The sequence below is a fragment of the Protopterus annectens genome, chromosome 15.part0, assembly GCF_019279795.1.
Source record: "Protopterus annectens isolate FY-2018-M chromosome 15.part0, PAN1.0, whole genome shotgun sequence".
In the NCBI taxonomy this organism is placed as follows: domain Eukaryota; kingdom Metazoa; phylum Chordata; order Ceratodontiformes; family Protopteridae; genus Protopterus; species Protopterus annectens.
Window position 1 is genome coordinate 205,266,285 of NC_056749.1, and position 17,494 is coordinate 205,283,778.

General features: G+C 38.4%; 1 protein-coding gene across 2 annotated transcripts in view; it reads right to left on the reverse strand.

The window, feature by feature from the left end:
• Positions 1–1,317: 1,317 nt before the first annotated feature.
• ZC3H12B (zinc finger CCCH-type containing 12B) overlaps positions 1,318–17,494 on the reverse strand; it is a 766,103-nt gene continuing 749,926 nt past the window's right edge. For both annotated transcript variants that reach the window (XM_044057702.1, XM_044057703.1), the window contains one exon: positions 1,318–10,442. In XM_044057702.1, coding sequence (XP_043913637.1) covers positions 9,022–10,442 — 1,421 coding nt within the window. In that variant the 3' untranslated portion in view covers positions 1,318–9,021. The remainder of the gene's footprint in view (positions 10,443–17,494) is intronic.

Genomic DNA, 17,494 nt, shown 5'->3' on the forward strand with positions numbered 1-17,494 from the left:
ATAATACAGTATCTGAGAGGGTCATTATATGGCTCCAATATCAAGAAAGCAAGCAAACAAGTAAATAATTTGATGTACACATGCTATGGGTATAATATGTGCACTACAGTAATCTGAAAGTTGTTAAAAAGAGTACTGCTACCATGTAAGCATTTTCATTGGTTTATTCATGGTCCCAGAGTTGAATTTTTCAAAATTAAATTTGATGTATATGGTAGTAGTATTTTTGTTTTTGCAGTGGCCATGACTTCAAGCATGACCTTGTTCTGTGGTGTTACTTACTGTAACCATGTAGCACTACACTTCACTACAGTAAAATGTATTCAAAAACAGTATCTCTGTATAATGACATTGTAAAAATAAACATTCTGCCCACTATGTCTAAAACTGCAACTACAAAAAGTAAAATCAGCATGTGTGTGTTAACAAAACATTTTCATTGCAAAATACTCCCAAGGAGGTTTGTATCAGTCTGCATGAGAAGCACAAATGGCATTCTTATTTAAAAAAAAGTCTACTGCACCATGGACAAAGTATATACATTTGAGTATGATCTGGCCCTGTGTTTACACATACATATGTGTTGCCACTTACAGAATTAACACAACATACGAAATGTTCACAAACAATGTGCTAAGAACTGGAGAACAGAACCCTGAAAATTACAGCTGAATCTTGGGGATCAAGAACCTCCAAGATGTAACATTTTACAGAGAACAATGCATTTTGATTTAGTGCAAGAAGCAACATATTTTTTTAATATTCTGGACTTCAAGAAAACCTACTACTAATGGCTATTCCTCTAGTGACTCTAACAGACTTGAATACAATGCTATAAAAGCTGCATAACTGACTGCTAGAAAGGCAGAATACTTTTTCTTATATGTCTTAACGGATCTACTATACATGATTGAAATGTATGAAAGTTCAAACCCATATGGCCGAGACCATATGTTTGACTTTTGAAATTTCCAACATGTAAACCCCCCCCCCCGAAAATTTACCTACACGTTGCTAACAGGGGGCAAGCCTCCCTGTGCCCCCCCACCCCCTGCAATTTAAATATACCAACTTCGAGATCACACTACAGTGCAGAAGATGGGAATCTTCCCATTCCACACTATACAGAGATGCTTGTTCTGCACGATCGAAATTTCAAAAGTCGATCATATGGTCATGGCCATATGGGTTTCGGCTTTCTGAAATTTCGATCATGTGTAGGGGACCCGTTTTAACACATACTACAAATACATAATACACACACACACACACACACACACACACACACACTTGAAATAAAACAGCCAACTCGCATTATATTTTAAATAAAGCATTTACTGAAGTTTGAAACTATATAAATATACATACATGTACAAAGCCACGCAAGTTTAGTTTAATATAAAGTCACAGTTTTTAAATATACATTTTATTTTTTAACATTTCAGCAAAGACATTTTTCAAATGTTACAACCACTAAGTAAGCAGAAGCATGTTGCATGCATGCACACACGCGCGCGCACACAGTCACAAACCTGGCACACACATTTACGTGCACTGCCTACTTATTACAGTGATTTACCACATAATGGTTAGCTTATTTACGATTTTTTCCTACATTTTTGTCATTGAGACTTACATTTTGTTTGGGTCAACAACAAACCCAAAGAGTTTTATAAAAGTTTACAACAATTAAACAGTGACATGTTTAATTCTACAAAGGAATAATACTAACAACTATAGCTGGATAGTACACCACCAGGAATAAAGTTGGATTTTAACTACCTTTATCCTGTAATACACAACTACTAAATGACTTGACCAGTTGTACATCCAAAACAAACACCATATATACAATGAACTTAAATGACTTTGAACAGTATATTGAAATTTGTCTAGAAGTATGATTTCGTATAACTGCTGTATGAAATTGGCTATTCTGTTAACTCTGGAAATCTGCTACAGTAAACAAAAAAAGATCTAGCAAATGGTAAGAAACAATTTGATGTAAAGACAGAGGAATTATCCTCCATCCCTCTATTTTGAAATAACAGAACAACCTTAAATTACAATCACATTAATGTAAGACACTGTACAATTAAAAGCTAGCAAGCTGCTATACAGACAGTATAGTACAGATCTACACTTTCTAAAATCAGATTTACTATACATAAGATCATCTATTTTTTTAAACACATTTTCCAATAATGACACCTGAAATAATCCAGATAAAGAGCTTTTTTAGAACAAAGAAGCAGCACTTAGCATTATGAGGCTGCTGTAAGTATAATACTTATAAACTCTGAGCCGAAAACCAAGTACAGGTTAGTGCCGTCTTGAAATGGCTGACTAAAATTAACACCTATAACATGAAAATGCCCACAATGATGTATTTCAATGTAGCATTATCCTAGAGGTGTCTACAAAGGCCCTAAACATAGTAAAAAGAGAGAAATTATGCCACAAAATGCAAACATAAAAGGCATCTGCCTTCATTAATCTTCCTTCGCTAAGCCAATTGTCATTTTTAAATCCTGGCAAAAATAGTAGGTGGTGTAAAATATACCCTCTCACAAGGTGACTGTGAAAGAGTTAAACATGGCAAAACATAATTGTTATTTACATATTTTACAAAGCACATGAACTGTAGCCCCTGCTGAGCTTCATAAGTAAATAAACAATTTATCTTAACATGTGGAATTCTAGTATACTGAATATCAGTTTCTCCTTCTGGAGTTCTTACCATAAGAAAAGTGCTGTATGTACTGATAGAAGCTGAAAAACAGCCACCTGAATTCATGTAGGAATGGGAAAATACTGAACATGAATACAGTAATAAAATAAATATAAATATTTTATTAATTTTCATCAGTTCACTATAATGCATCAGGGGCCCCAGCATGGGTATTTATTTACAGAAACAAATTACATGAATATTATTTTAGAGATCCGTAAGATTGACGGTCTATATAGCCTTCAGAAGTTTAGTTATAGCACAGTACCAGGAAAACTTAGTTTATGTAACATAGTGCTCATATACACATATATGTGCAAACTGCCATAAAAAGTTAAGTTTATTTGGTTTTTATCAACTACTGTGCACAAAAATAAAAGTCATACATACCCGTGGGGCTACTCCCAGTGACACACAGTGTCACAAACATTATGGTGAGAGTGCAATAAAGAAGCTAATCTATATACGATTTCTATACAGTTCATAAATATTTTGTACAATCAAGAAAAAAAGGAGATACAATTTGTATCAACAAACAAAAGGTCGTTTCTGGACATTTGTGGCATTTCTTTTTGCTGCATTGTTGAAACAGGAATGTTACAAAACAGAATCTAGTGATGACACAGCAATATCTGGCTGCAGAGCAGTTATACATGCTATTTAGACATGGCAAGTAGTAGCAGACATGCCCTACAAGGCAGTGGTGCTAGCAAGTGATGACAGGACAGACCCAGGCTTTACATATTTTATTAGTTCACCCTTCTGAGTATTATGGCATTAGGGAAGAAAACTGACTAAAGCTAGGAAGTAAATTGGGAACTGTAAGGAGGAAAGCCAGTAAAATCAGTAGAATGAAGCAGTAGTCATTGCTAAAGACATGTTTAAAATATTTCAGTGACATCACTCTTTAGACTAAACAGCCAAATGAACCTATATTCTGCTGAAACAAAGATGTGTAGTGACACAGCTAGTAGAAGTACTTTTCCATCAGAATAAGTTGTATTTGCAGGGGGGCAGCTTGAATTTATGCAAAAAAGTAAAGGCTGTGCAATTTTTAATGTAAAGTCAAGAGCTGATGCTTGAGGTGTGGCTGTAAGAATGACAGAGGACAAATGGGATTTTGGGGTGGTTATAATTCACAGGCTAAAAAAGGTGCAGTAGTGAACGGCAGCAAGTTGCTAGGGTACACTGCATGGGAAGAAGAGTCTATAGATGTTAAGGCTATCCTTTCAATGTAAAGCATATGTAGGCTGAGTTAAAAGTATCTCTGCCCATTACTGCACAGAAAGAAAAGACCAGCCCCATTACTGTACAGAAAAATAAAAGACTAGGATGACATAAAACATACAATGCACTGTTACCAGAAAGGTGAAAAGAACATGACATATGGGTTGTGGTATAAAGAAACACTTTAGCAACTATAAATTACAGGACATAACAGGAAATGGAAATATGACATGTTAATGTATTATCAAGGGATGACAAGTGAAACGGTGAATTAAAGGAGAAGGAAGAAGGGTGGAACCTGGAAGAAGAATTCTTCAAGATGGACTTAAATACAATTACACACAGATGGTGGTGAGGTTCCTAGAATGTGGCACCCAAAAAAGTGATACTGTATAGGGAGAGGTTTAAATAAAGCCTGAGACAGAAGAAAAAGAGAATGGGGTAAGGAAAAGGCAGCTGCATACAGCTAACTGCAATACTCATATGTACTAGATATTAACCAGATTTTTCTTAGCATCTCTTCATTTTAAATACTACTAACAATAAGTGTAGTGCTATTTGTTTTGCTCCAGAACTGTTCAATTCACCAAACTCATTTTGTTACAGATTACTTAAAGTGTGGCTATTCTTAATATCATTTTGTCAAATTTGGTACAATAAGACAACACCCTGGAAGGTGGTACAGTAAATAATTTGTCATTAGTAACAAACAACTTTAATACTGAATGTCTAAAGGCATGGAGAAGTGAAGCCAAACAGACACCGATATGTACTGCTGGCTATTAAGCATAATTAAATACTACTGTTTTGGAGTGAAAGAAAATAACAGTCCTGAAATTAAGCATGATAAATTTCAAACTGCTTTTTATGAATACATATCCATTGTATCTATCAGTATTTTTAATGCTGACATTTCTTTTCTGTTCTGTTCTAATACAGACAAAAAACAAGTTGAAAGCAACAGTCTCTCTGGCTGCCTCATCTAAGCATATATAAGATGGACACATATGTACTGTTATGGGCTGTGAACTTTCTATTCAAGATTACTAAAGTGAGATTTTTTAAGATGTATAAGGGTTTCCAGACGGCAGAGTTTGCACTGACCATAAACTTTTGCCAATAACCCTACTTCATATTTGTCTGTTTTGTGTTTTTGTTCAGGCAACAGTAAAATGAACTACAATGTCTGCTACAACAAAGCAGCCAAGTAATTTAAAAAAATGCAGCTTGTCAGCCATTATCAAAATGCCAGAAACAACCCTGACTGCAGCCTCACGTTCCGTGTGTTTCACAGTAAGAAACATTTAGGCAGTGTCACACCTTCTCATGAAGAAATAAAAGGCCATTACTGGGCCTTCTCAAATTTCATGAAAAAACTCGGAAGTCAACATCTTGAAGCTCGAGACATGCCGAGCTAGTTAGGATTCAAAAATGTTTCAAAATGTACATTAGTTTCAAAAAAGGCGATCATAACTCATGCATTTCTTTATATACACTCACACACAAAAATATATGCTTTTTTCTGAAATGGTTAAATACCCAGCAAGGCACTGAGCTACAAAGAACGCCACCCTATAAGGAAATGCAAATGCTTCTGACCATGAAGCACTTAAGCCTCGTTTTTTAACTTTCACATAAGGCTGGTTCATAGGTCAAATGAAGGGAATGCATACCTTTAGATGGATTTTTAAATGCAAAGAATCTAGTTAATAATGTTATTTCAGGATTCTGTATTACCAACCAAATAAGATTAAAATCTCTAAAATATTAAAATATGCCTACTATTTTGCTGTGTAAAGAAAAGTTAATTTTCGAATTTCTAATCTTAGGTAGGAGGGATTTAAAGCACTGATTTTTCTAATTACAATTCACCATACAAGATGATACTTTTTACAAAGACCTTAAAAAACACAGGAATTCGCATACTGTTTTGCAGCCCCGGCATTTTAATGAGGTCATACTGGGTGAAAAAGAGAGCATTCATGTAAATATTTCACTGGCTGCTTATTATAACTAGTGGTCATTATCAGCATGGAAGTTAGATTATTTTCACATCTCTGAACAACCACCACAGGTTGATTAGCCCAGATAACCTTGCTTAGAATAACATCTTAGTAAATGGAAAAGAAAAAGATAAGAAGCGATGGGAAGAGGAGAATTCACTGACTGCCTACTCACCCATCTTAAAACAGGAGTTCCTACTGGTGGACAGCCTGCTATTGCAGCACTTGTAATTAGGAGTCAGTACACAAACACTCGAGAATGGGAATCAGCAAATATTTGGAAGTGAGTGCTCGTAAATGAGCCCAGCAATGCAGGCAATGGTGGGAAATATTAGGAACATACAAAAATAGCCTAACCACTATATGCTATTCATAATTCCTGGTTCTTGCCTCACACTCCTGGTGTTGTAAAATGCTAGTGGCTGGGTGGAACAAATGGGGTATGGTGCTTGATGATCCTGGAGAGGGGTTTAAAGAATTTAAACAAAATAAATCAGAGAAAAATCAGCATTTCTGCAGCAATGTTCATACACCATTCTAAATGTGCATGATAAGTAATGTTAGTGACCACATCTCATATGCCAGAGGCAGTCTTGGATAACAGCTTAAGACCCCACCCAAGAAATATATTAATCAGATAACTAAAGACGGTACTCTATTATTGGCAATGTATTGTAGGTTATTTTACTAACAGAGTACCATGAATGGCTGTAAGAGGACTTGGTCAACCAAAGTCTGCCCACCTCAACAGTACAGCAGCCTTGTTTATCAAACACTGATACCAGTCATTTTAAGAATGAGCCTCAGTGGTGAGAAGCATTACAGCCACTGACAAAACATGTTTACCTTTTTCCCCTTCCCCTAAAAAGACAAAGCTTAGAATTGTCTAACTGGGCTGAACAGCAGTTCCTCAAAGTTAAATCTAAAACAGTTATATTTATTTATGTTGTATGATTATTGTTATTAGTATTGGTTATTATTTGTAGGTCTCTGTACACAAATTAATACTTCTTTTTCTGAGTGAAGTGCACCAAAATCAGACTATACAAGGAAGCTTGTAGCTTCCAGTTAAGGGTAGGCCTGCTTAGAGAAAAGGAAAACAAAGGCACAAGTCAGTTTAAATACTCCCAGGCAAGATCAGATAGCCACCATGCTGATCCCTGCCATCTTACATGGTGCACATACAGAAAGGATGTTGCACGATCTGACAAACTTAAATCAAGAATTTAATTCATGCCATTATTGTTTGGGAACAAATGCTGAAAACACTGGCAAACAGCTGTTTGACAGTCTCTGCAGTTCAGAGATCTTACAACTTTAGAACTGATGTAGTTAAAAGGATGTAGGGATATGGGATTTACTCATAGTTAAAAATAGTTTTACTGTTTTAGATGAATGAACAAAACTGCAAGTATTACTTCAATGCTTGCAGCTCTACTTATTTCCATCTGATGGAAGTGTGTTCACAGAAATTTTCCACTACTGTACCATACCATTCAGAAAAGGGAGGAGAAACTTCAGTCTTGCAGAACACCAGTGCCTGGAGATGAGATGATGTTAAGCTGCACTAAGCAAGTCTCAAAACCTCTAATCCAGTACAGGTAACAGCTGATCTACCATGTCAAGGCATAAGTTTGCAGCATCAACTTCCAGCTCTCACTGGGAGAGAATGCCGTGAGCTGTGACATTTATGATCTTTCTCACCCAGAAAAAGGCTATAGACTCAATAATGTTTAGCCCACTGACCCTCATCCCCAGCTGATCACCTGATGCTGAGAGTTTGCTCTTGTGTCAAGTGTGATGACATCATAAGTAGCCATAGCTGAATTCTGCTCCTTTTTTACAAAGATTTCTGTACAGAAAATGGACTATTGCCATTTGGTAAGTACTTAGATGAAATGCATTTTACAGAGTTAAAAATAATTCATTAATTTTGATATGGGTCACATTATTCATTTGAAAAAAATTAAATTTTCTTGTACTATTTTTAAAATGAATTCAGCTGGAGTAGGGCTCGTCAGTAGATAAATATTAAAAAAGAATAAACAGTTACTAGGTTCTTAAACTGTACAGCTCAAGTACTTCATATCTCAAGATGGACTGAAACTGAAGTGACCTTTGACCATGCAGTATTAAGTATTTGGCCACGCAGTATTATGTATTTTGTGCTATCAGCTTCCACAAACTTGTAGAAATCTATGGATGGGAATACATGGATTGGTACACACACTGATCATAATGCGAACAAAATTCCATCCAAGTGTGTGGGATTCCTACATGTTTACTGAAATACATACAGCAGGCTCAAGTCACAACAGTTCAGGATGTTTCCATACATCGCACTCAGTTGCTTACAGTTTTAACAAGTCCAGTTTCAAACTGTGTTAGAATCTCTTGAAGGAGCTGCATTAGCCAATAAAAAAAAAATCTCATGACCCTGTAGTCAAAACTCTTATTTTCAAACATATATCCCCAATGGTTAAGAAGTGACTAGATGAAATTCAAGAATTGTTCTGGAATGCAGTGCAAATGGGTGATGTTCAGGCAGTCTATATTTTCTGGTGTCAAGTTATTTCTTTATGTGTATAGTATATAAAATTATTTTAGAGACTTGGCTCAATAAAAGTTGGAGTAAAAGGTGCCAATCATTTAAATTTAAATGCAGAACTGGATGCATGATGTGTTTTAGATAAGTAGCATGATTATGAGGTTTTACTAGCTAAAAAACAAAATAATTTCACAGGTCATTTACAAAAGGTTTCTGTTCTATGAAAAAGTGCAAATCCATGCATTTAGGTATGCATTTCCTGATAAATACCCTTAGGTTCCACCACATTTAAATAAATTACATATCTTAATTTACTGAGCATTTTTATAATCCAACACACACACACACACACACACACACACACTCACGTATACAGCATTTTAAAGCCTAATGCATTAATAAAAATTATAGGTACATATAGCATAAATTTCATGCATTTTCAGGTAAAGCACATGCTCAGATATCTGTTTAATAAGCAAGACTAGGTCCAAAAGTTCATAATTATTATGAGTTTAACGACCTGACCGCAGTTTGTTAACAATAACTGCTGCAAGTTGTTGTGCATCTGTGATGTGTGGATTTTTCTCCATTACAGAAAGTACAACGTGTGATGGGAAAATGTTGCACAAGTTTCGATATGTCTGATACTGATGTTCTGGAATTATATGCTGCTCCCGTGACTCACTAGGGAACATATCCCAAGAAGATCTCCATATCTGCTCCATTTTTTCTGGCATGCTCCTTACCATGACTGGCTCATAGCTTGGCTGCATGAGACTGTTGCTCAATGGGTATGAAGAATGGTAGCCATAAGAGTCTGCAGAACAAGGAAGAGGGTCCCAGCTTGCATGCTGTTCCCTACAAAGTGGAGGCCGTCTTTGTCTCATAGGGTTACTCTCATACAAGCGTGAATCAGAAATGCTATCCATTCTTGTCATAACCAAAGCACGACCAGGTTGTGTTGTGGATGAGGGGTGCATATTCTGGGGTACTGGGTAGTCACCAGGGCAGCTAGATCGTGCACCTACCACTGGATGCTGGATGTTCAGTGCCAAGTGAGAAACAGACTGCTTGCGAGGTACTTGTTTAGGTTCCTCAGTTCCATAACTCTGAACTCGAGTTAAGGCATCATGAAAACCATGAGAGAATGGCTGAAGTCGATTCTGTGATGCAGTCTGGTGGACTTTCATGTTGTCTTCATGAGATGTCTCTCCCACCCCCAAGTACAAATCACTGCATGAAGAATAGGGCTCGTTACTTGAGTGGCTTAAACAAGTGTCTGGGTGGGGGCTTTGATTTCTTGAGTAAATTCCATGATCTGCATCAAGTCCATAGTAGTCTGTATTACGGGTGCTACTTATGCTCATATTTGAGAAATCATTCATCATAGAATAGTAGCCATGATCACCCAATGAATCATACTTTGGATACTGGTCTGTATAACTTACAGAGGTCCCATGACTGTTTGTAACCAGAATTGGTGGGTACTGCATACTAGACATATGTTCCAGAGATGATTTCTGATGGGAAAACTGAGATGACCCTGGCACAGGACTACTAGCAGACCTAGTGTTCAAGGCACCAACTGCATGGCTTTTGGTAGGAGGAAGTGTTGGTACACTTAGGGCAGTCACAAGAGATGGCACTGAATTTGCCTCAGACTTTCGGAGTGTCATTCTCTCCTCTGGTTCACTCACCACGGATCGGATGCTTGGATCAGACTGACGCTTTGGTGCAATTCGTTTGACTTCTGTGCTGTTTTCTCCTTTGGCACTTGTTCCAGTACCACATTTAGCCAGTGCCCCTTCACTCATAGTTTTAACAGCAGACAGCTTGGCACTTATACGGAGTTCATCTGCTACTGACCTCTGTGGTTGATTGGCTCGCTCTGGATGGTAATATTTACATTTGTGTCCATATGTACACTTCTTGCCTAAAACAATTAATTTATGAACAGGGTTAAAATATTAAGACCATTAACAACAATGTGATATCTACAGCCATATCTACTATTATGATTAAAAAAAAAAACTATTTAAATGAAATTCCGGATTCATCCACAGAAACCTGTATCACAATACATAAGGACAATACCAGGTAAGCGATCAGAACGACCATAAGATGCCAAGACATATAAACCTTACAGCAGTCACACTTAGAATATGTCTCCCTTTTCAAGCAGTATAATAATAATAGTGCATAATTACCAAATTGGGCAGAGTTGTACATGACAATCTTGGTGTAAATCTGTATCTACCCATCCAATCAAGACTAACTTTAAAAGTAGCCAAAGTGGTCTTTCGTTTGACCTGCAGTTAACATACTCCACAGGCTTGGAATGCATTGAGTTAAGAATCTTTTACTACAGTGGGTTTTGTTTATTCATTGGTGTAGGATTTAGGTCCCTACAGCAGGTGTTTGTACAGTCACTGATTTTGCAAAGAAATACGAAGTCAAATAAGACTTGGACTTTCAAAGCTTGAAATGTGAGACACAAGTCACATGGAGCAGCCGCTAAGCTACAGAGTATGAGGAGAGTTGTGTTAGTCAATCAAGATAGTGGAAATATTTAAAGCCTTTAATTTTTATTGGTTAAAAATTACTGAGGAATTTCCAGTTGAGCCATATGCTTGGATTTGTACATAACAAAGGGGGTACTGCATTTGATGATAAATCTGATACGGGAAGAGTACTGTGGCAGGATGACTTCTTCAGATACTGAAGATATTCCACTGGAAATTAACTGGGCCAGAGAGAAGGATTTCCTAACTATGGTAGAAACATGATGATTAAATAAGAGTTGTCGACATAAGTACCCAGGTCTCTTATGACAGTATCTGTTTGAAGATGAATAGAAATTTTAATATATATAAGGTAGGAACAGCTTTTCTGCCAAATGCTACTATGCTGCACTTTTTTTGCATTTAGCTTGAGACTGTTTTTACTACACCAGGTATGTGCATATTCCAAACCTTTTTGGAGCCATTTAGTATCAGCTGATTTAGCAGATAACAGTGCCCAACTTGCAGTCAAGCAGCTCTGGTCAACCACACTTAAAGAATATTAGCCCGGATGTCTGCAAAATAAATGCCAAATTGGAGAAGGCTGAGCACTAATTCCTGTTGTAACCCTGCCAAACAAGTCTTGACATGGCACAGAATGGGTTTGTCACCTTTCATAAAGTCCAATACAATTAAAGTGAAACAATTTACCTACTGGAATACCCAAGTTTTTTTTTTTTTTTTTTTTTTGGGGGGGTATCACACTTTTGATTACATTTTCTAATTTCCTTTGCAGTGGAGATACAAACCCAAAGCTGTCTCAAGTATTTAAGTAATATAGCTAGTTCCCCTACTAACATTTTGTTCAAGCTGTGTTATTTCATCTGAGTGGAAAAGCACAGAAACTCCACTGCAGCCGATATGCTTACAAACCCATATCCACAATATCTGTCATTACAACTCAAGGATATATATATATATATATATATATATATATGTATATGTATATATATATATATATATATATATGTATATGTATATATATATATATATATATATATATATATATATATGTATATGTATATATGTATATATATATATATATATATATATATATATGTATATGTATATATATATATATGGGTCTACTACTAATTACCGACACGACGATTCCCCGACAGAAAACTCACCGACGCCAGATGACCGACAACACACAAACCCGACACAAACCCGACAACGCAAAACACCGAACACCATTACACCGACACACGGAACGTAAACAACACGCGACACTACATAGCATACACACTAGCCCTGACCCAAACCCTAACCCTAAGGTCCGACACTATCGCACACTTCACCTACCTGCACCCTAACCCTAACTCACTTAACCCACCCCTAGCCCAAGCTCCGACACTAACGCACACATCACCTACCTGCACCCTAACCCTAACTCACTTAACCCACCCCTAGCCCAAGCTCCGACACTAACGCACACTTCACCTACCTGCACCCTAACCCTAACTCACTTAACCCACCCCTAGCCCAAGCTCCGACACTAACGCACACATCACCTACCTGCACCCTAACCCTAACTCACTTAACCCGTCCCTAAACTACAGTCCCTCACTAGCACACACTTACCTTACCCGAACCATACCTCCGACACGAACACACACTCACCTTTCCCACAGCCTAACCCGACATCCCACAATCTCGAGCACTTACCTGACCGCTCCTAACTCCGTCACATCGCACACTTACCGCGTCGCGATCGCACATTCCCTTGTCGGTCTTTCCGCTGTCGGCAAATCACCCTGTCGGTACACTTACCTGTCGGTCATCTGGCGTCGGTGAGTTTTCTGTCGGGGAATCGTCGTGTCGGTAATTAGTAGTAGACCCATATATATATATATATATATATATATATATATATATATATATATATATATATATATATATATATATATATATATACACACACACACACACACACACACACACACACACACACACACACACACACACACAAAGAGAAATTTGACCTTTTTCATTTAAACTGCTGTAGTCAATGAATTCAGTTCTTTGCTTAAGGTAGGTGACACAGGAAGTTCGACATACAAGAGATGCAGAGACTAAGTAATGGTGAAATGTCCTCATTTGTAGCCTGACATTTTGGACCACTATAATGATAGCCAACATGAAACTAAGAGTGCTAAAGAAGGCTCTTTTGGTTAAATCAGGCTAAGTTATCAATGAATGATGAAACAGAAATACTTTAAGCATTTATGGAGTTGTAGCTGGCCTGCTGGTGCAGAGGCATATGGTCCTCCTATGCTGTCAGTAATATGAGACTGACTAGTGACCTAGGTAGCCAGAAGGCCAGCAAGGGAGACTGGCAAGCTGGGTGAAAGCCAGTTATGCTAAATCTATTATGGGCTGGAGAAAGTGGGAAGGGTCATAGGTGTACTGCTCCCTTGTGGAATCAGGGTGACAGACAATGCATCTTCAAGTTTTAAAGGGGGAACAGTCACTGCACTCTACCTTCTAGGGGTACATAATATTGAAAAAAATGGTAGCCATTTAGTATTTTTTCATAGCACAAAGGGATGGAGCCCTGCTGCGGCCCACGCAACTGGGGCTTGACTAATGACACCAGCACTGGTGGAGCCAGACAGGGAGGGAGAGATGTGAAGAGGCATAGTCTGCTTGCCTTTCTTGGGAGGGAAGTTCATGCTCAGGGATTAATTGAGTGGTGTACTTTCCCCTGGTGAAGACTGGGGAAACCACCAATCATGCTTTGGGTGGAAGAGTTGGGCTGCCTGAGAAGACACTCCAATTGTGGATGTGAAGGAACTCTCTTCTCTGCAGCCTATCCCCAACCTTGAAATGCATACAGGAATTCTGGAGGACTATAAAGCACATAATAATTGCCATTCTCTAGGCAAGGAAGGATAGACTGCACAGTGACCATCTGGAGCTTTGTCTTTGCACAAACTGGTTTATGCCACATATATCTAGTATTCTTGGGACCCTGTCTCATTTCGTTGGGATGTGTCACCACTTTGCCATGCCCAATGCATCATGAGAGAGACCAAGTCATCGGCACTGGGTGGCTACTCAATAAAGAGGTGGAACAGAGTGGAAATCCTCCTATGGTATACTATCCTCACTGAAGACAGGGATAACATATCATCGTCTTTTTCTGATTCATTAACTCCAGGAGCTCCCAAAATGTGGGGTTATCTGGGTGGGGGGGTTACCAGGTTAAACTCTCCCTCATTCAAATCAATGTCCAGGTTGGGAAGTCCAGATGCCTCCTTTTACATTTTCTCTTCCTAGGAACACAGAGACCCCTTCTGAGTGTGAAGTGGAGGAATCCAGTCCCATATACAATCACACTAACCTTAGCATGGCTTTCTACTCCTTTATGATGAAGATGACAGAGCCAAGGCATCAAACTGAGGCGCTTGCTAGGATGGAGCCATCTCCAAATGGGACACCTACCAATTCTAGAGTTTGCTTCTGCACAGACTTGAATCTCTCTGCAATTGACACTGAGGACAAAGAAAGTTTGTGGATGAATTGAAGCTGGAGCTGAAAGGATCTGCACTGAAGCAATGCCATCAGGTCAATGTGCTGAGGCCATGTCAGCCCCAAGGACAGCTTCAGTGCTGAGAACATAAATGCCAATATAGTAAACACCTACAAGAGCTCCAAGGCTTTTGGAGCAGGGATTGGCAATGACCCACTGATGTGAGGAATCTGGGCCCTAGTGACTTTTGGCACTGAGAAACTCAGACTAAAACTCACCAGTGCAGAAGGAAGTGATGGCTTTGAGGGCTGAGTCAGACTCAACTCACAGTCAAAGTGCAGACTCTTTAGCTCAAGAACACCCACTGCAGGAAATGAGTCCATGGAAGGAGCAACAGACTGTCAGAAGACATCCAACTCAACCTGTGCCTATAAACAGTGCCCTCAACATCTTATTCCACTCTATGTGTGAGGATAAACACTGTAGCATAGACTAGACATTCTTAAACAGTACCTGGTGACAAAAGTAGGTTTTTCTTCAACTTTTTTAATTCTGTATGGTTTTATTCTCCACTGCCTACCAATACTCAACACACAAAAATCAATCTTTCCATTTATTCCCCTATGATGCTAGAGCTGATTGTGGGAGGCTATTATTCATTACGGGAGAAGCAATATTTTTTTTTCTTATTTCTGTCCTTAACCCCACCCCCAGTGGCTGTGGTACATGCTTGTAAATGACAGGGCCTGCAATACCCTAACCTGTGGGCATGCACATTTCCATACACGCTTCATGAAACCTACCACTCAAATATGGCTTGGTAGAGCCAAATTCATGTTCTGACCCATATGCTGATGCCATGCATCTTTCTCTCAAAGAGATGTCCTCTCTCTCTCCAGGATGGGGAAGCCAGTGTCATACATTCCCTTCCACCTACCCTATCTGTCGACCCTAGCATCTCAGGTTGTCTGGGATGTAGTCAGAGCTTCAAGCCTTTAAGCCACACAGCTTGCCACTCTTCTTCAGATGTGCTGAGGTTTCACTCTGTTATCAAATATTGTGCCTCGAGGGTTCTTACCCCAAAGGACACTACCATACTTGGTGATTTCAGCTGCAACTGCACATTTCACTAATCACTGTAAGACATAGCCTACTCCAGATTCCTTCAAATGATGTCAGTGATAAACATATGAGATGCTGACTATTTTTCTTTGCACTGCAGGGGAATGCAAAAACGCAGAAGTACAGCAAGTGTGATCTCATAAATAAATAAAATAAATAATGCCAAGTCTGCAGGATGCCACAAGGGCAGACAGTGGAAGAACAAAAGGAAAAGGCAAAGCTTACTGCTTTGCTTTTAATCTCAGAGCTTAAGTTCAAGCAACTATGCCAAGGATGTTGAAGTTAGAATAAGAATGCTAGAATGTGACTACAGAAAAAGGCTAGCAGTGTTTAGGGTCCATCCAGCTGCTACAGTTAGCCTTTAATGAGCTCCCTCATTCCATACCCTTGTTTCATCTTTTCACTGTTCACTACGAAGCAACTCTGAACTCCTTTACTGTATATGTCCTTTATAATGCCTTACAGCAACACTTCCAGGATTTACCACCATCTCTGCAAAGTACTATTTTTTTAAGTCTAACTTGAAATAACTCTCTTCCAAATACCACAATGTTCACGCTCCTACTTTTTCTAAATCCTTCTTCAATGCTACCACCCCACCTGCCCTCAATGTGGTATGTACAAAATCCTATACTTCTCCTTTCAAGGTATCCATTCACAACACACAAAAGTGAAGAGACAATAGCATTATATGGCATGAAGTTAGTAAGGATAAATAGGCCACTGCAGTATAACAAGATACAGCAATGCAAATGATTTCTGTATGATTACTTCTAGGTAATAATAAACTACTGTTTTTTTCACACAATCCCAGCTTTAGTATGATATTTGTTTTATGGTATTTAACTAGATTTAATCAATATTTTCTATTCAGGCTTGTATGTTAAACAAGTGAATCAAAAAGCAGATTTCCAATATTTTTAGGTGGTCTTGCTCAAATTTGTTTGTCATTTACATTTTCAGTGAATCTTGGGGAAAATTAAAACATTGTGTGACAAATTTTTAGATCAGTACTCAAGTGAATGATCAGTAACTATTTGATGATACCTGTGGTACAAAACAGTCCAGGTTAAATTGCAAATTATTTACAACAAAATATACACTTAAAGCTTACATGCAATATGAAAGCTAAAAAAACAGTTATCTGTTGAACCTACTGTATTATACCTTTTAAATGCCACTATGATTTATTTATTTATTTTACATTTGTTGACCGGGAAAGTCTGACTGGATACATGTCCATTTTCAACAGAGGGCCGGGGAGAAAAAGCTCCAAAGCTAGTTACAAGAATAAGCATAACAAAAATATACAATTAAAGTTTATAGTTATACTTTCATGCAGTGGGTGCACAAGACCCAGGTGCCCCTAGGTTTATTAGCAGCTTGGCTGCTTGACAGAGATCATAGAGGAGGATAGGTGTACCCATCCCAGAATGGAAGCAACACAGTTCAGTACATGTACTGCTGGATTCCCTTGGAGGAGGGACAATGCAAATATACTCTTTTCTTTTTTGCGTGGGGGAGGGCTTTTGGCTCACTAAGCCACTTCTTGGCGCAACCTTGCAGCAAGTATACAGGAGGATACTCTTGCAAGTGGAAGGTATTAGGAGTCCTCACTAACATGGGCAGCATGTCTCCCTCACCCAGGAACAAACCACATAGCCAGGATGCTGACAACAACACAAAGCACCCTCGCTGACTGAATGATGGCTGTCTCCAGACATATGTTCATATCTTACACACCAGCACTGGCCAAACATTTCCAATGGGCTGGGGAATGAAAGGGCATGTCCAATTAGAGAACGGCTTTATGCTTAACAAGCATGG